The 24,207-nt window shown below is 44.3% G+C and overlaps 1 protein-coding gene across 1 annotated transcript in view; it reads right to left on the reverse strand.

Annotated features, from left to right (window-relative positions):
• Window positions 1-7,872: 7,872 nt before the first annotated feature.
• Window positions 7,873-24,207, reverse strand: part of RAPGEF1 (Rap guanine nucleotide exchange factor 1) — a 162,676-nt gene continuing 146,341 nt past the window's right edge. Inside the window, exons 18-26 of the mRNA XM_054997396.1 lie at window positions 24,086-24,174; window positions 23,229-23,414; window positions 21,318-21,402; window positions 19,785-19,879; window positions 17,385-17,463; window positions 16,858-16,959; window positions 15,086-15,183; window positions 14,773-14,901; window positions 7,873-12,507 (exon numbers count right to left, since the gene is read on the reverse strand). Coding sequence (XP_054853371.1) covers window positions 12,357-12,507; window positions 14,773-14,901; window positions 15,086-15,183; window positions 16,858-16,959; window positions 17,385-17,463; window positions 19,785-19,879; window positions 21,318-21,402; window positions 23,229-23,414; window positions 24,086-24,174 — 1,014 coding nt within the window. The 3' untranslated portion in view covers window positions 7,873-12,356. The remainder of the gene's footprint in view (window positions 12,508-14,772; window positions 14,902-15,085; window positions 15,184-16,857; window positions 16,960-17,384; window positions 17,464-19,784; window positions 19,880-21,317; window positions 21,403-23,228; window positions 23,415-24,085; window positions 24,175-24,207) is intronic.

A 24,207-nucleotide genomic window follows, 5' to 3' on the forward strand; every position in this document is an offset into this window, starting at 1 on the left:
ATCCTTTAGAATCTTAAAAACTTGGTTTTTCCTCCTTGCCATATATATCTAGATATATCCTTCTGCCATTGTTTAAATTGTCAAAAGAGGAATTGTCTGAAATAGAAATAGCATTCTCGGTAAAACATTCATTTTGATTATGGCTATTCTTCCCAAAAGTGGCAATTGGATTTTCTTCCATCTTGCTAAATCTCTTTTCATTTAAGGTCTTAATATGATTATTCTGATACAGCATACAGTTCATATTTGTCAAAACAATACCTAAGTATTTTATTTTTTCCTCAATTTTATAACCTGTTTTGTTTTCTAATTTCAACTGATCTTGAATTGTCGTATTTTCTGTCAACATTTTAGTCTTCTGTTTGTTAACTTTAATGTTTGCTCCTGCACAAAATTCTTTCAGTTTGACCATCAACCTTTCAATTTTCTTAATAGGGTCCTCTAAAATCAATACCAAGTCATCAGCAAAGGCTTAGTTTATAGGTCTCCTTTTTAACCTTTATTCCTCGGATTCCTTCACCTCGTCTTAGATCTCTCTTCAGGACTTCAAGAACAAGAATAAATAACAATGGCGACAGTTGGCACCCTTGTCTTGAACTCTTTGTAGTCCGCACGGTTTGGCCATTTACAATTATTTGTGCTGTCTGAGATTAATAAATCGATTTTACCCATTTTTTAAATTTTTCTCCAAAATCCATATCCTCCAAGACTCTAAACATAACATTCCAGTTTAAATTGTCAAAGGCCTTCTGTGCATCTAAAAAAATATATCAGTGCAGCTTGTTTCTAACTATGCTTTCCGAATACTCCAGAATATCCAACACTGTTCTAACATTGTCTCTTAGCTGTCTTTTAGGCAAGAATTCACTTTGATCTTCTTGAATAATGTCCTGAAGAATTATTTTAAGTCATCCAACTAAAATTGTTGTAAACAACTTATAGTCATTATTCAATAGTGATATTGACCTATAAAGGTAAAGGTAGTCCCCTGTGCAAACACAGAGTCATTACAATTTGTAGTTAATGCCTGATCTTGACCTTCTTTGGGTATTAAAGTTATATTGGCCTCTTTACAGGTCTTAGGCATCTTACTTCCCTCTAAAATAGAGTTCATTGTAATTTGTAAGGGTTGTAACAATTCATCCTCAAAGAACTTATAATGAGTGCTGGGAATCTGTCAGGTCCAGAAGCCTCCCCAGGCTTCATCTTTTTATAGCATCCACCACTTCTCTTATTGTTATAGCTCCATTCATCATTTGTCTTTGGTTTTTTGTAATCCTAGGAAGGCTCTGTTTACTAATGTATTCATTTTTCACAGCTCTTATACAAAGAAGGGTAATAATGATGAAAAGCTTTCTGTACACCTTGATTATCTATTAAAACTACACTCCCCTCACATATTTTCAATATCATTTTCTTTACTCTCCCCTTTTTCAGTTTATATACCAACCATTTACCTGGTTTATTTGTTAGTTCAAACAATCTTTGTTGGGTGTAATTCAATTTTATTTCCATTTCTCTTAAGATTAACATCGAAAATTGTTGCTGTAAAATCTTAATTTGTTGTAAAGTATTTGTATTTCCTGGAGAAATTCTTCTCCTTTGTTTTTTATCTTCTTTGTTTTTTTATCTCAGCTAAAATATTATATTTTATTTCCTGTTTCTTTTTCTTCAGTTGAACATTATATTGCAGTGACTTGTCTCGTTTCTCCATGGTCAGGGACAGAGAGTGGCGCTGGGGGAGAGGTTATCAGCATGCCAACCATTGGTGTGAGGCGTCCCACAGGGGGCGTTACTCTCCCCTTTGTTGTTCAATCTTTAGATGCGCCCTCTCGCCCAGCTGGCACAGAGTTTCAGACTGGGTTGCCATCAGTATGCGGATGACACCCAGTTGTATCTGTTGATGGACAGCCGGCCTGGCTCTGCTCCCGATGCCCTAATTAGAGCATGTCTGGATGGGTGAAGCAGAGCAGACTGAAGTTGAACCCCATGAAGACGGAGGTTTGTACTTGGGCTGTGGGAGAGAAGATGTGGGGATTCAGCTCCCAGCCTTTGATGGGGCACCACTTGTGCCTGTCTCATCGGTCCGGAGTTTTGGCATGATGCTGGATTCCTCCTTGTCTATGGAGGTCCAGGTCGCGGCAGCTGCCCGTACTGCCCTTTTCCACCTCCAACAGGCCAGGCAGCTTGCCCCTATCTCTCAACCAATGACCTAGTGACAGTGATCCATGCAACAGTCACCTCCAGATTGGATTACTGTCACTTTGTGCAGGGCTTCCCTTGGGTTTGACCTGGAAATTGCAGTAGGTCCAAAATGCTGCTGCCCATGTCCTGACAGGAATTTCATTCAGGGCACATGTGACCCTTACTCTGCAGCAGCTACATTGGCTCCCCATGGAGTTCCGAATCAGGTTCAAGGTTTTGGTCCTGACCTATAAAGCTCTAAACGGACTGGGACCAGCATACCTGAGGGACCACTTCTCCCCGTATGTACCCCAGAGAGCCCATAGATCAGCAAGTAAACACCTACTGGTGGTCCCTGGCCCCAGGGAGGCTCGGCTAGCCTCAACCAGGGCCAGGGCATTGTCCGCCCTGGCCCCGACCTGTTGAAACTCTGTCGGAAGACACTCAGGCCCGCCAAGACTTTATATCTTTTCAGCGGGCCTGTAAGATGGAGATATTCCGCCAGGCATGAGGCCAACACTGGATCCATTCTAAGTAGCCTCCCTGCTGGTCTCCTACTATTGGGGGGAGGTATATGGTCCGTTTGTCCCCCTATGTGCTGGCGAGTTAAGAGTTTACCAGCCGCTCCTCTGCCCTCTTTCCCTGTGTGTATGGTGTGCAGGGAAAGGGGAATGGCAGCCCATCTGGGACACTGAAATATATGCTGCTATATTAAGATGTGATTTTATTGTTTTACTGTTTTATCTGTTTAATTTTGTAATCTATCTATTGCTGTAACCCGCCCTGAGCCTGCTCGTGGGGAGGGCGGGCTATAAATGTAATCAATCAATCATTGTATTAAATAACTGGACCACTCTCATGTCTGTTCTCTTAGTCATATTAATTTTTTAAAAAATTCTTTAATTTGGTCTTACAATCTTTAACAATTGCTTCATTTTGTAACAAAACTTTGTTTAATTTCCATCTAAAGTTACCCACTTTTTCCTTATAAATCATAGTCATAGGATTATGATCTGAGAAAGTCTTAGTAAGATATCTACTTTAGAACTGTTGGTAGCTAAATCTCTTAATGTCAAAATCATGTCTGTTCTTGAGTGGGATCTATGCCTTTCTGAAAAGTAAGTATACTCTCTAGCATCTCCATTTTTCTGCCTCCACAGATTAACCAACCCTAAATTGTCCATCAAATCAAAGAAAGTTTTTGACAACTTGCCCTGAAATAGTTTAATTTGTTTCTCCGCACTCCTGGCAATTTTGGAGGCTATCATCCCATTCCAATCTCCCATCAAACACCAACTTTCATACAACAGATCTGTCAAAAAGTCCAAAAACTTTTTATGAAATTCAGATTCATCCTCATTGGATGCATGGATTCCCAAAACCAACGTTTTAGTTCCATAGAAATCAACCTCCACTCCAAAATATCTTCCATGTTCTTCCATCAATACCAAATTAGGCTTTAATTGTGGTTTAATATACAAAACTACTCCATTCTTTTTATTATCCGCTGAAACAAATTCCTGTCCCAAAATTTTACAGACCAAATATTTTAAATCTTTTTTTTCTGATGTGAGTTGCTTCCAAACAAATAATGCCTTGTTTTACATTTTTCAAATAATGATTTTTTTCTCTTTTGTGGGAAGAATTTGCTGCATTTATATTCCATGTTATACACTGGTAATCCATACTGAGATCAAATTATAAAAATTTAAAAAGTAAAAATTAACAAAAATACAAAAAGAAAAAGAGCTTTTCTTTTTATTATATTTTAAGAAAAAAAATAATTAAACCCTAAAGCACCCAATTCCAATTGCTCTCTATTCAAATTTTGTTGCTCTGATGTCTGGTCTGTTGAACTTTTTGGTGGTACCCCATCCCAATCTCTACGTCTTTCTATAAGATCCCTGGCCTTATGCACAGAATTCAGCCTCAATCTTTGTTTGCTGAATATGAAAATCACACCTTCCGGGGCATCCCATCTAAAGGGAATCTTTTTCTTTCTCAGCCTTTCTACCAAAAAAGCACAATCATTATTGTTCTACCAAAAAGCATCATTAAAACCACAGTATCTGTTTTATCCTCTAGGGCCACAACCTTTTGCATAAAATTCTAGTAAGAATTTATTTCAAAATTAAAATATGTTTTGTCAATTTTTAATTTACTATTGAAGTGTTATTGTAGAACTATGTCCTTCATATTTCTTCTCACAAAATACACCAATTTATCCCTTGGGAGGTTTTTAATCTTTGGAATCCTGGAGTAATTCTATACAGTTTGTCAATTTCTGAATATAGATCTTCCTTGTCACAGTCCAAAAAGTTGGCCAAAGCTGAAAATCACCTTCTCTTCAATATCTTCATCTTTGTTCTCTGAGATTGATCTGAACCTCAGACAAAACTCCTCTTCTCTCATTTCCAGGATTGCTAGTTTATCTAAACCACAGTATTTATTAAAACCACAGTATCCGTTTTATCCTCTAGGGCTACAACCTTTTCATTAGTTTGGTTCACGTCCTCTATCACTTGCTTCATAGAAGTTTTCAATGTTGACATTTTACCTGTCAGTTCATCTTTTAACTTGTCAAATTTTTGATCAGTTGTTTTTTGCAACTTGTCCAATTCCCTTTCCATTTTACCTCCCAAGTCTTCGTTCAGGTGGTCCGTTTTATCACCCATTTGCTGGAACCATTTTTGGATCAAATCCATCCCTTCTTTATCTATTTCGTCAGATGAGGGTGGCCTTGCTGTAGTTTTCCTAGTGGAGATAACAGACAGCAAGGAGCAGTCCAGCTATGATTACGACTTTCAGCTCTAATTATTTCCCTTCCAAGAATGCTTTTGTTACCATGCCAGCCCGCCGCAGTCTCTTATCTTTATTATGGAAGAATTCAGATATTCCCAAATGTTCTCACAGGACTGCCAGTTTTTTTTCCTGCAGACGGCAGATTCCTCAATAAGACTCTCTTCAGTATCAAATCAAATATAACAAGCCTTTTCACTGCAAATTCTTCCTTCTTCCAAATGAATGATTAAACTTTCTTTTACCAAATTTACAAATCCCGAAGTCCTCGCTGTAATTTTCCAAGAAGCTATTTACAAATTCCAGAAAAAAGGCTTCTAACCAAAGGAGTTGTATCTTTGGAGAAAACCTCTCTTTGTCATCCAGGTAATTATTCCCATAAATCTTAACGAAATGAGGGGTGGGGAGTTTAATGTCCCGATCAAGGCTTTGCCCATAGCTTGGAGCAGTTAGACTCCCAGATTCCAGGCTGCTCGGTATGGGAGAAAACAGAAAGAGCCTTCGCCCGGCCGTATACCCCGCCCCCCGAAAAGCAGTCCTTAGGAATATGTATGGAAAATCTCACGATCTGACCTTCATTCTAGGTAGACTGGCAGATCGGGGCTGCTCCCCTTGCCAGGAATTAGCTGTGTCATTCCTCCGTGCCTGTCAAAGGCTCACTCCTTCCTTTCCCCCCTCACTGGAACCTCAGTTTAAAATACTTTTAACTGTGAAGCCTCACGGCAGCACACAGGCGCTTCTCAGGTTTTGCAGGATTCCCCCCCCCCCAATTTTCCCCAGGCAACCATCCTTGTTTTATTTCTTCTGTGAGACATAGGGAAGGAAAACATGGCAATGCTGTCAGTGGTCGTATGCACCTGTGCTCCATCTTGACTTGGTGGTGGGATGGGGCTGCCTGCTTCTAGAAAGACTGAGGGGGAGGCTGATGAGGGCAATTAAAACAGGACATTTTATTGAAGAAAGCAAGCATCTAGGGCTGACAGGGAAGCCAGGGATTCGTGCCTCCACGAACCAGTCAATATAACACGCCCTTCGGGTACACTTAATCAGAACCACAGTAACTGCCGAAATGTTGTCCTGAGATGACTGCTGTGTGAAGCAGTCCCTTGGTTGCTGTTTCTTCTCCACTGGAGACAAATATGCCACTGTTCCATGCGGGGCACTGATCTGGTTGACCATGGCCTCATACAACAGCATAAACCACATAAATCTCTTCAGCATTAACGTAGTCCATGAGGCAGGCTAGCATTCACTGGCTGCCAACAAAGCTTGGTAAAAAATAAGTTGGTTTTTTTTTTGAAAAAAAGCTTCTTTCTTCTCTTCTTTCTCACTGCTTCCCTCCATTTTTTAATCAAACACACCCAGTGCCTGCCAACTTTCCCAAGGGCATATTGCTCTTATGCTGATGGGTTGATGATCAGCCAATGATCTCCCCCAATGGTAGGTGCAAACTTTCTGCACTGCATTGTGGGAGGGAAGAGTAATGCAGGGTGCAGCTGCACAGACCCTGTGCCCAAATCTTTACACATTCTGTCTCTGTGTTACACAGGAGTCAGAGGAACTCTGCACAGCAGAACAGATGGACTGGATACATCATTGGACAACAGGATGATATATCCATTCCCCAGACTGTAGAGTTCCTTCATGCTGCGTGCAGCTTTGCAACATGATTAACATACAGGGGAGGGAACGTTGTTTTCCTGCTGTCATGCATTGTTGGTAGGAAAACTGGGTACAAATCCTGCCCAAGAGGGCGCAAAGAAAGTAAATTTATGGGGAAATTTTGTCCATTCTGTCTTTGCAGTCAGCCTGTGCCAACTAGAACTGCAGCACAGCGGTTAAGTGGTTGGGCTGCAAATCAGCACTCTACTGGTTCAAATCCCCCTACTGCCATGAGCTCAGTAGGTGGCCTTGGGTAAGCCACACCTCTCAGCCCCAGCTGGATTGTGGGGATAATAATAGCACTAACTTGTTCACAGCTCTGGGTGATGCACTAATCTGTCTAGAAGAACGGTATATAAAAACAGTTATTTTTATTATAATTTTTCTGAAGGTGCTGGTGCACAGGAAAGAATCCCCCATGACAATTTCAATCCACCCATATGGAGTTGGGATGGATATGAATGGTGAGCTTCATACCGAGGCCTCAAGGCATGCTACTTGTTCACTTCACCTATGAGATCAGATCACTTGGTATATGCCAGGCTTTCACTCATGGCTAAACTCTTGGGAGAAGGTGTTGACCAGCACCTTCTCCCACCTAGTGTTGTAAAAGTAGAAATAAAGGAAAAGACAGACCTTGTCTCTTGCATTTAGCACCAGCTGGAACGTGGCGGTGCTACTGAAGAAAAAAATAATACCTGTTCCCAGGGCTTTTTTTCAGCTAGAATGCGGTGGAACGGAGTTCCAGAACCTCTTGAAAATGGTCACATGGCTAGTGGCCCCGCCCCCTGATCTCCAGACAGAGGGGAGTTGAGATTGCCCTCTGCACCACTGGAGTGGCACGGAAGGCAATCTCAACTCCCCTCTGTCTGGAGATCAGGGGGCGGGGCCACCAGCCATGTGACCATTTTCAAGAGGTTCCGGAACTCCGTTCCACTGCATTCCAGCTGAAGAAAAGCCCTGCCTACAACCCACTTCCCCCTTTTCAGTGAAGATCGATTACCCAGGCAAGGCTCGGTCCCAAGACATGTGTGGGCCTCAACTCTGTGCCCTCCCCAGTTGCAGACTTCAAGCTCTAAACCAGCCAGCTAACAACTAGGAACCAGTCAGAGAAATGCTGCAGTCAAAGAGGAAGCCACACCAGAGGGAGAAAAGTGGGTTCGATTGTCACTTTAATCTTGGCGACCAAAGCATGCACTGTAAACAGGATGATTCTCAGAGGCTGAGTTCTTTAAGCACATTTATTACCATTTTTTTCATTAATATAAAAAGTAACAGGTTTTGAAATGTTTCTGCAAGTAGGTGCCACTATCAGGACTGGGTTTGTTATAAATACACAATGCAAGATTGGAAGCATCTGAATGGCAAAAGCACAAAAGTCAGTCCAGGGCAACTTGAAAAGGTAAAACACACCGTTAAACTTGTCTCAAATGATCAGCTGTACAGATCCCCAAATCGAACGTTTCTTCCCCTCCCTGCCTCACCCCCACCTTTGATTTTCCTCTTCATCCAAACTCCAGCTGAACTGAACTTCACACATTCTAAGGGAATCACCACAACAGCAACCCATTCAAAAACAAGAAAGCCCCCCAAACCTAAAAGTAAGACAAATTAGAAGTGGTGAATTTTCACAGCAAATTCAACTTTTGTGTGCACTGTTTGTTTCTTTGTCTAGTTCTGGTAAGCGGTCAGCCTCTGACGAGGACCTAACGCTGAACCGAGTGGGAGCTGCAGCGCTAGGGGCACCTGCTCTGTCCTGGGTAGTGCAAAATTTGGGCAAAGGGCTCATTGAACCTCTTCTCCGGTATTGTTCAAGAAGAGTTCTCCCCTAACAAACCTCAACCCCCCATTCCATTTGCATTCATCTTGTCTCACTAATGAAAGAGAAATCTGCCAGGGCCTCTGCTTAAAAGAGCCCTTTGTCGATATTCCAGTTCAGAAAAAAGTAGCTGGTGTGCATAAAAAGGTGGATGAGAAACAGTTCCTGAGATCAGAGTCTAGAACGGATAAGACCTCTAATGACCAATCTCTACTCTAAAATCATCCTGAAGGTTTTTAGTTCACATTGAGGATTTACTTATATCATTAAAGAACCTGCTCAGGGACAGCAATGTCCGTTCATGCCAAAGGCCAGAATCCTACAAATCCAGTTGAAATGCAAGGACCATTATTTTAAGGTACAGGCAATTGCCAAATCTTTCTTTTCTCACATTCATTCTCGTTCCTACTCTGCAAAGTCATTTTCTCTAGTTCCCATTTCACAGAATGGAGGACTGAGCCCAAGAGCTCATGAAATGTCATCTCCCAACACTTGGGAGGTATATCAAGAAGCAAAAAGGCTTGTCAATTGCCAACGGCAGGTCTCCTTAACTTTCAAACATGTGCAGTTCACAAATTCCAGAGATCCTTGGCTTAAAACACAAGGGGAGTGTCTGTAAGTGATCTCCCATTTGATCTCAAGACCAACGTTTTCCCTATGGGTCAGCAACGCGCAGCCCAGGGACTGAACTGGCTCTCAGCACCTACCAATGCTCACCCCCCTTTCCTCCTCAAGGGGCAATAAAGGAGGGAAAGCGCATGGGTCTTCCTGCTTACCCAAGAAATTCACTGGGTGGTCTTGAGCTACCCGCTGTCTCTTAGCATAACATACCTTGCAGGGTTGCTTTTAGAGATAACACACAGCACACCTACACCACTCTGAGCACCTTGGAGAGGAAGGGCAGTATACACAGGCAATGCTTAAGGAATTCTTGGATGGTTCTCAGCCCTTCCAAAGAGGACAGGCTGGTTCACCCCTTACTCCCTTCTCCAACGGGTATCATTCTCTGTCCTATCCATTGGTTTTTGGGCAGTTTGGTGTAGTGGTGAAGAGCAGCAGAACTCTAATCTGGAGAGCCAGGTTTGATTCTGCACTCCTCCGCTTGAAGCCAGCAGGGTGACCTTGGGTCAGTCACAGCTCTCTCAGAGCTCTCTCTCTCAGCGCCACTCTCTTCACAGGGTGATTGTTGTTGTGGGGATAATAATAACATACTTTGTAAACCGCTCTGAGCGGGTGTTAAGTCATCCTGAAGGGCGGTATATAAATCGAATGTTGTTATTATTATTATTATTATTACAGGGTGGGAAACACTTCAACAGCCAACAAAGCCAATCGGGACCCAAGCCTAAGGCTGCTGCCAAAGTCTCCCCACCCAGTCTCTCTCTCTTTCTTTCCCCCTTCCTCACACACACTTTTGAGAAACGGGACCAGAAGGCTTAAAAAGCATTTACTTAAATACTGCAGTAAATTTTGGCTTTTATGCTCTGGAGAAAAAAAAAATCATGCTTAAAACACAGAAGCTGTTAGAAAATACTTGGCGTTTATGTCAGCAACACATCCCCAATTGTCCTTTTCTAATGTTTCCTTACCAGTCCCTGAAAAGGGGTGGGAGGTGAGAACCAGCCAGCCAAGTGCAGGCCGTTTGCCAGCAGCTGCTCCCAGGCTCACGCACAGTGACGCCTTCGACCGAGTCAGACCCGGGCCTGTCAAGGCCAGCCTGGCCTCCTCTCACTGGCAGCACCGCTCTGGGGGGGGGGGTCTCAGCTGGAGATCTTGCTTGGGGGGGGACGCAGTGCATTGTGCCTGGGACCTTCTGCAGGCTGAGTGGATGCTTTGCTACCGAGCTGTGGTCACACCTCCACCTCATGTAACCTAACTTGCATTTTATGGGACAGAGCAAATGAGGTCTGTAGGGAGAAAGAGAAAGCCTGTTAGTTACTCAGGCCAGCCAGACCGGCAGATTTTTATAGGGTTAGGTGGTACCACCTGATCCCTTCGTTAAGCAGCTTCCTCGGTGAGGAAGGGCTGGGATCTTTTGGTCGGAGCTTCGTGGTGGTACGTGGACTGATTCTCTGCCCACTTCTATACCTGCTGCAGCTCAAGTCAGGCCTCCCCCCATCGTGCTTTAAAAGGCTTGTTTCAAAACCAGGAGGATTTCCAATACCAGCCAGCAACAGAGCTGAGAAGCAGCAGCAACGTTTATTTCCTGCATGCTTTGCTTTGCACAGAGTTTGGCAACACAGATGAGGGGCAAGCAGGCAGGCAGGCAGGCAGGCCAGCCGGCCTCCTTCTTCCTCCCTGCTACGGATGCCACACCTTATGAGGCCCGTTTTGAGAGAGGGCTGTCTACACAAATTCTGTGCCACTAAATGCAGCAGAGGGAGGGGCAGATCTGACCTCCTGAGCAAGAGGCTCTGCCGTGCTCTTGGGCACTTCCTGCTCATTTCAAGGCACAATTTAGCTCAGCACCTGCTTTCCCACAAGAGCCAAACAAATACCCCTAGAAGGCTCACATGCAAGGCTGTGGGGGGGGGGGGGAAGCCGCTTCCTACTGTCTTCCCCCCAGCAACTGGTGTTCAAAGGTACACTGTTCCAAACACAAAGATTCCATTTAGCCACGGAGGGACCCGTCTCCACTAGTGGCCATCGCTGCCACCCTATGGCAGAGTCCCACAGGTTAATTACATGGGGTTTTTTTTTTGTCCTTTCTGGTGAATTGGGCTGCATGTTAATTAGACAAAGAGTGGGACAGGGGGCCTTTGGAATTTTTTAACATCTGAGACAAAAAAAAAAAATCATTTCGTCCCTGCCTAGAGTTCCTTGCTGTGGGTTTTATGTTTTCCGCTCCCTCACTTGACTCCCTACTGCTTCTGCCACAGAAACCTCCCTTATCCCAACACTGTGGTCGATATTTTCACACAGTGGTGGTCCCCCCCTGCTTCATTTTTATACACTTTGCTCCCCCCTCCCTCAAGTTGCCTCTTAAAAACCCAGCGGCAATTCAGACATGCATCAAAATAAACGAAACCAATGGCATCTAGCGATTCCTATTTACAGTCAGTCTCATATACTACATATTTACTGTTACAGATAGTACCATCATTAAAATATACGTTCCCCACACACTGCAAGGAGCAGAGGGAACCGCAGAATCTTGGCATTTCCACTCTTCCCAGCCAAGAGCATAGATTGAAATGTTGGTTGGATCTGGGGAGGGGGAGAGCAAAGCTGCCCAGCTCTGCTCATTTCTTTTCTGTCTTGGCAGTTGGGGGCATTTGATTAAATATCCCTGTAAACACATACGCTCTGTGGGGCGGGGACGCAGTGCCTTCTAGGCTCCGTTTCGCCAGGACTCTTGGTGTGCAAATGCCGTTTGAGACGGTGCTCCTCGGGGACCCAGCAGGGAAACGTCTTCGATCGCCACCATTTTCATCCACCGCGCAGATTCACAAGCAGCAAGTGGCACAGCGCAACATCCCTTTGCATGACTTCCCCCTCCTCATCCCTTAGCATGTGGAAACAGATGCAAAGGATCTCCCTCTCTCTGGCACACAGAGCGCAAGTCAGTCTTCAAATTTGGCAAAGTGGGAACATGCTGGCACGGATCCCCCCTTTCCACTGCACTCTCTTTCCACGCTAAAAACTGATCTACGGCACTGAGCACGGGGCAGTGCCAGAAGCCGGGCGGAAGAACTTGGTGGCTCTCTCCCATGGCCTGATGGGAAGGATGGCACACACCAACGATCACAGCCTCCCTGCCAAGACACTCCAACCACAGGGGCTGGCCTGGGAGGGGAGGAGGGCGTGGCCCAGTGTCAGGTCCGTGTCTTACAGCTGCCGTCCACGCATGCGCCCAGCGATCCTTTATGCCCAACGCCTCTGACAGCCTCTCCTAGGTTTTCTCTTCCCTGTCTGTCTTTCGCCTTGTTATGTTCCGAGGTTTGATTTTGAGTGAGAGTTCCCACAAGGCCTCCTCGGCCAGATGGTCGCTGAAGTCGTTGAAGAACGAGATGATGTCGTCATTCCGCTTGATGTCATAATGCCTGCAGCCACCAGGAAGAGAAAGAAGGCATCCTGTAAGAGGCAGCAGCACCATATTGCTGAGAGCAGTCTGCTCTTCAAGGTCAAAACTAAATACGGGGGACTGAGGGTTGCTGAAGCTGTAGTGCAGGGGAAGAGCACCTCGTTGGCCCAAGTGCCCCAAATCGGAAATGTCTTTAAAAGATCTTGGTGTGCTGGCAAACAGAAGAGGAGGTGGTCTAGGGTTAGAACCTTGGGCAGCGAACTGGCCCTGTGTGCCAACTGAAATAGCCTCGTATGCTGCTCTTTGGCAGCATGTCAGGAGCTGCCTACCCATCTTTTAGTAGGATAATTTGATTAACTGGTCCCCACAGGTGGCGTTAAATTGTGTGATCAGGCAATCAAAATTCTGCATTCAGAAAAGCTACACTCTACATACTGCATAAATAAAGCAAATCTCATGTCTTTCTATTTTGTATATTTTATTCCAGAATTTTCACTATTTTGTATAATTTATCCTGCTCTTGCTTCTCCAGAGGGAGGTGGGAGGATTTTTTAAAAAATTATTTATTTTTATTGCAGAAAAATTTAATTTTTTTTTTATTTTTATTGCCAAGAATGGCCTACAAATCAGTCTACAAAGTAAAGACAGTAAGAAACATAATAGGCGTATAATTAATCCATTACAGTTTTTCACCTACAACACTTCCCTCTTTATTATCTATCAGCTTGTGGTCGCATTAATATCTTTTTTCTGTGTCTCTTCTTCTTGATATCTCAGAACGTTATTCTTAAAAATCAAAGCCACAAATCATTAATTCATTTTTCTTTGTCTCTTGCTGATAGTCCATAAAGGGTTTCCAATTTGCCATGAATATAGAGAGTGTTTTATCTCTAATTAATTAAGGGAGGTGGCAGGATTTTTCAGGGTACTGAAGCTTGCCTCTTGGACTGCAGTCAGAAATCTTATTGAGCAATCCCTTGGCATTCTAGAGGAGTTAGCTGTGTTAGTCTGTAGTAGCAAAATAAAAAAGAGTCCCAGTAGCACCTTTAAGACTAACCAATTTTATTGTAGCATAAACTTTCGAGAATCACGTTCTCTTCGTCAGATGCATGGAGGGCAGAAGGAAACTGGCCAAATATAGAGGAGGGGGGGAAGGGGGGAAGGAGGAGAGGAGGGATGTAAACAACTCCTTTGATATGGAGATGCAGACAGCTCCTTTTGGTGTGGGGATCAGTTTGCTTGTGTAAAGGTTCAAAGGAGTTTGCCGTGTTAGCCTGTAGTAGCAAAATCAAAAAGGGTTCAGCAGCACCACCAAGACCATCCAATTCCACTGCAGCACAAGCCTTCGATAACCACAGTCCTCCCCGCCAGATGCATCTGACAAAGAGACACAGTTTCCTTCTGCCCTCCATGCATCTGACGAAGAGAACGTGATTCTCGAAAGCTTATGCTACAATAAAATTGGTTAGTCTTAAAGGTGCCACCGGACTCTTTTTGATTTTACCTTGGCATTCTGAGATTCCAACAGATACTGCTTAGATGCTTCTGAGCATATTATTGCCACATAATTGTAAGGGCCAGAAACGTGCTCTTTTTCAAATGAAAGCCACACTTTACTCAAGACCAAATTTTTCACTTGCAATGTATGCAGAGCTCCTCCTGTGTACCTGTCTGTCCTCAGGCTCGAGACAAACTGGGAAGGGAAGGTATCTCCAATCATCTAAGCCCCTGACTAATGTTCAACTGGCAGAAAGCTCCATGCACACTTGACATCTCTCTGGAAAAGGAGAGATCTGGATTAACTGTCCCTTGGGAGGAATTATTATTATTTTGCCGCAAATCAAATAAACCTGCCAAAACCAGATTCTTGCATTTACTCAACTGAACTGATGGGCAGGTCCATCTATACACTCCTAACTATCCACCTGGGGGGTGGGTGGGTTAATACTTGCTCCACAAACTAGCTGCTGGGGGTAGGTGCAGCTGCTGTGACTACCAAGAATCCTGGGTGTTACATGCACATGAGGAGGCAAGGCAACCAGGACTGCAGAACCGTCACAGGACAAAGAAGGAAGGTTTATGGGGTCCATCAGCGAAACATGAAGAAACGGATGGGGGCCAAATACCACCTGTGAAGGGACAGCAGTAGCTGGTGAAGCGTCCTCAAAACCCCCCTATATGATGCCCAGTTAAATCACATCAACATGTGCCTGAAAAAGGCACAGCCAAGCACAGCCCCTCGTCCTCAGATTGACACCCAGCAAGGGCAACAGGGATCACTTACACTTGCTGGAAGCGCCTCATGCTATCCAGGATGTTGAACTGTTGCCAACGCTTGGAAAAATTCACTTTGCCATCGATGTAATCTGGGTTCCCCAGATGGACGAAGGTCAAGTCCTGAAGAATGAGGCCTCTGGAGAGAGGAAATGAGAGGTCAGAGAAGAATCTCTGGTTATTATTTAAGAATGTTACTTGCACATCGTCTTGAGCATCAATCTGAGATAAAAAGATTTTTTCCAAGACATGCTGAACAAATAAACACAAATAAGAGAAGGCAGCACACCAGTGAAAACCCCACAAAAGGAGCAACTACTCACAAGTAGGGTATGCAAGGTGGTTCCACCTCCCCAAGAGCCGCTCGATATGCCCGGAAGGAGGAAGAGCTGTCAATCAGTGTGCAGTATTCAGCCAGGCCCTGGCAGGACACAAAATACAACAGGTGGCATTAATTGTTCAGTTGCTTGGTTTTTTTTCCGTTCTCTTCTGGCCGCGCTGTGCTTGGCTGGCTGGTGCAGCTCTCCTGCAAAAGTGCTTTGGGAGCGGACGAGTGGCGCCGCAGGGGTGCCAGTGTGCTGGCGCTAGGTGAGGCCTTAGGATCGGGCTGCCCGAGTTTAACTCTTTGGTCTTTACTGAAATAAACCCTAATCTTATTAATTAAGCAAGATATTAACATATAAATGCGTATTAAACTAAATCCAACTAGAGAGGATGCATGCAACAGAAAATAATTTCCTAACATTTCTAAGTATGATTTAAAATCAGATCATATTTAGTCTACCATGAATTGCATTTGAATTTCAACAACTCAGAGGAAGGTAAACTTTGCACCTAAAATCTATGGTGAAATTTCCTTAATCAAAACCCAATTTTTTAAAAAAATCTTGATGATGTCCTTTTATATTGAATGATATTTTACATGTGATCATAATATAAAAATGTGATTGGTCTTTAATTTAGCTGATTCTAAATATTTTTATATTACACAGTGAAGTATAATTCCAGGAGCGATCATAACGATCGCTGAAACGAGCGAAGCATGATAGGGCCGGCATAGCTCGTTGCCACGCTATTGTCTCGTGCCACATTGTTGGTCTGTTGCTCCGTGTCAACCTTACAACCAACTCCGCTCCCTTCTGGTGGCATCACGGTTGCACGGCTTCGCGGTCAAGAATCTACCAGCTGACTTATAAATTTGTATGGAACTTGTATGGACTTATTTGATTGAACTTTACTTATGATCGCTCCTGGAATTATACTTCACTGTGTAATATATAATAGTATTGGCTCACTTCCTTTTGTTTTTTTTGTGTTGGTTTTGGAGGAAGTTGTAATTCCCCCCCTTTTTTTTCTTTTCTAAATATTTTTAATCATGTGATGTTTTGCTAAAGCTAACTTATGATACCACTGCACATCTTCGCTGTCAAGATTCTTGTAAAGTTTTGAAGATACAAAAAAACTACAAGCTAGATTAACAGACTATATTTAGTCTTATCTAGCAATTAAAAATATCATTTACCTATTCTTTTCCAACTACTTCCAATTGGTTATCAATATAAAAGAACACTTTTATTTTTCCACAATCTGCTAATGAACTGTATTAAAGGTTGTACACAGTTTACAAAAAGACACATGTATCACTTGAGTATAAAGACTTAAATATCTGTTTCATCACTGTGCCTTCCTATCACATGCAACACCAACTTCTAGGCATGCCTCAGAGCCCACCCTGTGGCAGCTCGATTCTCTGCTCCTTTGGCTTCTCTTGAATCTACAGCTCGATTCTCTGCTCCTTTGGCTTCTCTTGAATCTACAGCTTGATTCTCTGCTCCTTTGGCTTCTCTTGAATCTACAGCTCGATTCTCTGCTCCTTTGGCTTCTCTTGAATCTACAGCTCGCCAATTCTTTTTGGTGGACCCAGAAGAGGGAGCTGATAGACTAGTTTGGGGAAGTTCTCTTGCTGCTGCCCCAGTCTGTTATGGGGGTTTTTGTGTGTGTGCACACAAACTGATATTCTGCTCGTAATGTTGGACTTTTGGAAAGGGAGGATAAACCATTTTTAAAGTAAACAAGTAAACGTAAAAAAGCTCACCTCTGAGGTTTGTTTCTGCCACTCAAGTCGGCGGATGGGTGCCGAATCCAGAGCAGAGAGAATAGCCAAGTAGGAGTTGAAGTTGTTGAGCTTCCGTAAGTGCTGGAGGAAAGAACAGAGGAGAGAAATTGCAGGCATTTCAAAGGCATTGCTGGGAAAAGGCTGGGTCCACCTCTAATGGAAAACCCAAGAGGGCCAGGCTGGGCACACACACTGGACCCAGGTCAGAGTTCAACAGGTGATTGAGCTGAAGCCTGAAGGACAGCCGGCAGAAGACAGCAAAGGCAGAACAGCCAGGGTCCTCCTATTTATTCTGGGTCTGGCCAGTTCAGAGGCTTTGTACCACCTCCTCCACTCACAAAGCCCAACGTCACACACCCTCTTCCTTTGAAGAAGCAGAGACGGTTCTGGGGAGCTCCTGTGAGCCTGGGCTGGCAGATCCTCAGGCATCACCAGAGATTCCTATCCTCACCAACAAATGGCTGTCAGATTTACACACTGCAGGAACAAAGGTTAGTAGCACTTACCTTCATGATCTTTATAAACTTCAGGAGCAGCCTCTCTCGGTCTTGTGCCTTCTCCTGCAGCATGATGATTGAACGGACCCTGTGAGTTCGGAGAGAGAGAGAGAGAGAGCGCCAACACAGCAATCAGGGCTGAGTGTCCAAGTGGTTTTCCTAGTCAAGAAGGCCTGCAAAATGGCTAATGAATTGCCACCCGCCATGCTGAGAAGCTGGCAAAGTTGCCTTGCCAGGTTTGATGGCTCTTTGAAGAAAAGGTTTTCATCATGCCCAAACTGGAAGAAATGCCCAGGAACCTATGTTTCTGCCACACGGAGAAAGAGCTAAGAAGACACCTGTCAGAGAAAGGAAGAGAAGGTGCACCAATTCCAAGAACTCTCCAGCATGCCTAGTGAATTGCACAGTCCTAAAAGAGGTGATGACTTTGCTACAAGGACTCCGTGTTACGCAGGGAATGTGGCCACTTTAGCTCACTTGATCAAAGTGGGGCCTGGTATGATTTATTTTCTTTAAAAATTTATTAGCTACTTTTCTCTTCCTGGAGATAATCCAAAGTGGCGTGCAACTGTGTACAGCGACTCGACTGTAGGCTGGGCATTCATTAGGGCCAATCAGAAACGAGGCTGAATGGGCAGCTGCCAATGAAACAGCCCCCTTCCCTTGGAACTTCTATAGCATAGTCCGCCAAGGTCTAAGGTTCTAAACTTACCTGTCTCCTCTGGTGGTAGCCAGTGGGATAGGAGTGCCGGAAATGTCAAACATTGTGATGGCAAGGGCTTTTTTTCAGCTGGAACGCAGTGGAATGGAGTTCCGTAACCTCTTGAAAATGGTCACATGGCCGGTGGCCCCGCCCTCTGTCTGGAGATCAGGGGGCGGGGCCACCAGCTGTGTGACCATTTTCACCGAGGGCGATTTAAACTTTTAAAAATTCCCCCCTTGTTCCAGCTGCCCCAAAGTGATGTCATTGGCCCTGGGAGCATGCATGCACTTCGCACGTGCACGTGGTACCAGGGGCACCACCTCCCGCCAAGAGTTGCCCCCTGTGCTGGCAACCCACTGAGTTCCACCACCTCTTTTCCGAGAAAAAAAGCCCTGGTGATGGCAGAACCTGTGTGAATTGAGACTCCTTGAAACACAGAAGGGCTTTGCTTAGCTCGAACTAGACAGGCTTGGAGATAATCAGGACAGCAGATATATAATGCATTTGCCACTGTCTTTGTGACACATTTTCATATGTTTTGTTTGAGGGCTATTTATCATTTTACTTATCCAACACTGATACAATGAATGATTCATCCTAGCACACTCTGTCGTTCATTTACGCACTGGGAGATAAATTGTGTTTGCTGGCCGGCAAAAAGAGCCACCCTGCATCTCAGCCCCCTGATTTCTGGACAGGTTCAGCGTGGCCCACCTGGCAAAATAGGACTGAGATCTATAACCAGGCCATTACCAGGGTAGAGAGGGAGGGAGAACGTGTGTTGGCTTTTTTCAGAGCAGGCAAGTGTAACTTGACCCTCCATAAGCAACTCTGCACAAAAGAACCTGCCACAGGGACTGCTGCCTCTTCTTGTCCCAACTGTGGGGCGAAATGAGCCATTACAGGAGAGAAAAAGCAAATATGAACAATAATTGCTCCTTTTACGTGCCTCTGCATATGAGGGGGGGGCAGGGAATTCAAACTGTACCAAACTGTTTGTCCTTCCTTATTTACTGACTGAACATTTTTATGCTGCCTCTCCAGGAGCCAGCCCAAGGCAGCTTACGAAATAAAAAATAATAAAAACAAAACTTTAAGAGACACTAATTAAAATTCAGATCCAGAGGAGTTAGCTGTGTTAGTCTGTAGTTGCAAAATAGTAAAAAGTCCAGTAGCACCTTTAAGACTAACCAACTTTATTGAGGTGTAAGCTTTTGAAAACCACAGCTCTCTTTGTCAGATGCAGGATTTAAAGGTGCTACTGGACTTTTTACTAATTAAAATTCAGGTGCTTTTTTTTTCTTTTAAAGAGCTTAACTCTCACTTTCCATAGCGATACCTACCATGCAACATCTGCCCCCTCAAAAGAAAGTTTGTGTCATCTTACAGCTTGCCTTCCCCAATAGATACCTTGTGTGCCTTCATGAAGATGGCAGTGTAAGAAAGGAATACACTGGGCAAGGTAAGCAATTGCTTTGAATCTTGCTCCAGTAAAGCTCTCTTGATAGGTACTAGAATAATGCAGTCCAGACAATGGTTATAAAAGGAGGCAGCCTATAGCTGGTGCCTGCTTATGTCTCCTTCAGAGCTGAACCTTTGGGGTTTTCCACCCTCGGGGCCTGGCTCACAGCCAGAAGCACCTTTGCAAAGTGAGCCAGTGAGCCAAGCCCTGAGACTTCTGCTTCTCGTTCAATTCTCTCTCTTACCAGTATGACATGTTATTAAAATGTTCAGTGAACTGGGTCAAGTTGGGGCTCTTTTCTTCATTCTGCTCTTTTGCCCATAGTAAGACTTCTGGGATCTGAAAGAGGAAAAAAAAGGATACAGAGAGGGCCTCTTTTGCTAGAAAAACAGAACCCTGCACCGATATCAGCACCAGGAGTACAGTAAATGTAACTGAACGTGTACAATATACACATTTGTGGGTGTGTAGTGTTTATTTATTTATTTCAAAACCCAACTGAATGGGGGTGGATCTCGTGGATTCTCCGGCTAACAGCAGGGCTTTTTACTGGTGCAAGAAACTGTCTTCTGAACAACTTCTCAGTAATATGATATATTTTTAAAATATTAAATATGAAAAATAAAATTTAAATGTGTTCAGTATCAACTGATATGAAATTCCTGCATATAAATTTTTCGGAGGGAGGGAAGTGGCATGGCGTTATTTTTGAAGTCGATCCCCCGAAGCACCCAAAGTTAGGACGTGGGCCCCACTGCAGGAAGTACGAGAGCTGCTGCTTGAGCTGCAGTGCTCCCACCTGCAACGCTGAAACAATACCCCAGAGGATTTTCTTCCCCAAGATGACATTTGGGAAAAGCACAGCAGAAATGCGAAGTAATCATTATTATTCAAACAATCAGGCACAAGACAGATGATTAATCAACTAAAAAAAGGTCTTGAATCAACTGACAATCCCTGTTTCTCACTTTAAAGGCTTCTAATTGTGCGGTTCTACCAGCAACAGGCACTTGTTCAAATCAAGCCATAAACTGACACCTGGACACTGTTTGTTTCCAGGGTATTGAAAGCTAAAAGTGTGTGTGTGTGTGTGTGTGTGTGTGTGTGTGTGTGTGTGCATGCGCGTGCATGCATGCATGCGCATGCGCAAATGTATTTGAAGGAGGTAACTCTCTCAATGATACGGGCACAAGTAACAGGCATGAGCTGATCTAGGACTCTCAGACATAGAAACAGTCTTGCATGCGACTTGTAGGTTTAAGAGAGTATTTCTCAAACTCCCTAACAGGCAACAACATGTTTTTCCTTCCCCAAATGAAGAAGGGGAGATGTATTTCACTCTTCACTTTAAAAAATAATTTTTCTAAATGCCCACCTGCGGAGGAGTCCACCTCCTGTATTTTTTGTGTGAATCACCATTTTGGGCAAGACTCTTCCAGGAGAGGACATGTTACAGAAGTGACTCAGGCAGAAGCCCAACGGGCAGCCCCCTCTGAGGATGGCCACTGCTGCTGTGTCTCTGCAGTGAATGATCCAATCAAACCTGATGCGAAGAGTCGACAAAATTATCCACTCTTAGTAAAGGCAGATGGGAAGAAGACAAGACTGGAACAGGAACTAATGCAGAAAAGCAGCAATCAGCCTCCAGTAGTTGCTTGGGGCTTTCAAAAGGCTTTAAAGTGGCTATTTGGTGCCATTTGAGAACTATCACAAGAAACCACAGCCGGGAGGAACTGGCTCAGGCACTGTGGACAAGGCTGGCTTGGCGTGGTCATACCTCTATCTTATAAAACAGCTCTGCATCCAGGAGGGTCAGCTGCTCAGCTATCTCGTGGCTATGGAAATCATGGAGGGTCCCGGGTCTGAAAGAGACAAAAGCCAAGGACATTACGCAGGACTTCCAGCATTCCTCCCAAACAGGGCGAAAGAGCACAAACTGGCACAAGGCCCAGAATTCAGCATCCAGAGAGCCTCAGTGCTGCTTTGTTCTTTTAAGATCGAGGTTCTTAGTGCTCCAGATTGTAAAGATCCAGAGGAGTTGGCCGTGTGAGTCTGTAGTTGCAAAATAGTAAAGAGTCTAGTAGCACCTTTAAGACTAACCAACTTTATTGTAGCATCTGCCGAAGAGAGCTGTGATCCTCGAAAGCTTATGCTACAATAAAGTTGGATCGTCTTAAAGGTGCTGCTGGACTCTTTACCAGATTGTAAAGACAGGCTTGGACACAGATTGGCAATGAACTCTCACAAAGCCAAAGGGACAGCTGACACTCTCCTGGTGAAGAGACAGGGCTTCCTGGCCGCAAGCAGCACAGCAAGCAAATACATCTCATACTTTATGCAGGCCGCAGAATGCAGCTTTTCTGGCACACGAATGGAGTCACCTTTGCACTGAAAGGAGGCCCACAGAAGCTTTTCAGGCAGAAGGTCTCAGGCTTAACCTCCAGCCACCCCTTGTGTAAGAAGGTCATAAGCTGCAGGATCGGGAAAGCAACTTCTGCCCAAGATCTTGGGGTACCCGAATAGACACTGCTGGGCATAATGGAACAATGGTTTGACTCGGCATAAGGCAGCTGAATATGGCTGATTCCGCATGGCTTACCTGAAGCCGGAACGTTGCGGAACATGCCGGAAAAAATGGGGAAGTTCATGTTTTCTCGCATGAGTTTTGTGCGACATCGCGCAAAACTCGCATGAGAAAACGTGATCATCCGCATTTTTTCCGGCACGTTCCGCAATGTTCCGGCTTCAGGTAAGCCGTGCGGAATCGGCCTATATTCCGCCTGTTTTCAGAGGAAGGGTCGTGGCTCAGGGGTCAAACTTCACGTGAAGAAAGTCCCAGGCTCAAACCAGACTGTGTGGGGCTTAACGGGGGAACCTCTAGGTGCACAAAGAAATCTGGATTTTTTTAAGACAGCAAATCTGTGCAGCCCCATCCTTAGACCACTGGAAAACTGGCAACAGGAAAGGGCAGCGGAAACGATCGGTTTCTCCCTTATACAAATACTGTACTCTTAGCTGTAAAATGCCCACTTGTAATCAACTGGGACGAAAAAAGGTACAACATTTTAAAAAACCCTAAAGATCACAGCTGAAGGAGGAAAATAAATAAAAAGCAGGCTAATTTAAACAACTGAGTCTCAAAGAATTCCAAACAGGATTAAGGCTGGGCCCAAGGAAAGTAAGCGACCTGTCACCAATTCCCTTGACATTTTAGGGGCCCCACCCAAAGGGCTCTTTCTCAGATAGACACAGTGAGTTAAAGCAGTGCTCCAAGCACATTTCAGTGTAATCTAACTAATGAATTCTCTACTGACATTGCAAAAATAGAAAAGAGTCCAGTAGCACCTTTAAGACTAACCAACTTTACTGTAGCATAAGCTTTCGAGAATCACAGTTCTCTTCTTCAGATGCACTCATCTGACAAAGAGAACTGTGATTCTCGAAAGCTTATGCTACAGTAAAGTTGGTTAGTCTTAAAGGTGCTACTGGACTCTTTTCTATTTTTGCTACTACAGACTAACACGGCTAACTCCTCTGGATCTACTGACATTGCACTCTCTCCTTACATTTGGATATCTGCAAAAACAAAAAATCCGAGATGCCTGAAAGAATTTGCCTGTTCCAGACTTTATTTGGGATCCGTGATGGAAAATCCAGTCCTGCCCCCTTCCCCTTTGGCCTTCCTCACCTGGCTGCCACCCCCCGAGCCGAGAGGGGCTTGATTGAGTTGGTGTATCGCAGAATTTTTTTCTGATCCACTTTGTCGAGGATGTTGTTCCGTAAGACTCGGGCAAGGCTGAGCTCCCCGTTGCAGACCAAACGGAAGACTAGGTCCATGAGCAGCTTCAGGATCTCCTCTGTCAACTCCACCAAACTGGCGAAGGAAGGAAGGAAGGAAGGAAGGAAGGAAGAGCAGAAGGGGTGAGAAATCCAGGGGTTTCATCCCTAAAAGCCAGCTTTTTAAAAACACCAGAGCTTGGTCAACCACGAGGCAGCTCAATGTGGTCCATGCAAATATAGAATTGGGTATTTGGCAATGAATGATACATGTTGTTACACCGCCCTGAGCCTGTCTGACGGGGTGGGCGATCTAGAAGTGCAATAAAATAAATAAATAAATAAATAAATAAATAAATGTTGGGAATCTGAACATCCATTATTTAAAAAGACAGTTGCTAGTCCTCAAGACTACAGAGGAACCTTTGGCAGGCCACTGAAAACGTGGGGCCTCTTCACACACTATCTTTCTCTAATATGTGTGTTGGGAAGCAGACCAAGGGTGCAGGCCACACAACTTGCCAACGTTGTATGTGTTTCGTTCACATACTACCTACCTTTTTTTAAAACTTACGCACAGCTAAATGTCTTTTTTTTAAATGTCTTTGGAAGCTTGTGTTTATTTACCCTATGGCATTGTTTATGGAAATGCCCTTGACACTGACTGCCCTAATCTCACACTGTGTAATCTGCCTTGAGGCTCAGTGAGAAAGGCGGACTATAAACGACATAAACAAATAAAATTAAAACAGGGAAAAAGCCACTCACCACAGTTCATCCACCACTCTGACCAGGACAAAGAACGTGTTCTTGCTGACCCTCTTCTTAAATGTGTCCGGACAGTGACAGAACTTCTCATATGTGCAGGGGGAGGGGGGTAGTTAAAGGAG

The sequence above is a fragment of the Eublepharis macularius genome, chromosome 14, assembly GCF_028583425.1.
Source record: "Eublepharis macularius isolate TG4126 chromosome 14, MPM_Emac_v1.0, whole genome shotgun sequence".
NCBI classification, from domain to species: Eukaryota; Metazoa; Chordata; class Lepidosauria; order Squamata; family Eublepharidae; genus Eublepharis; species Eublepharis macularius.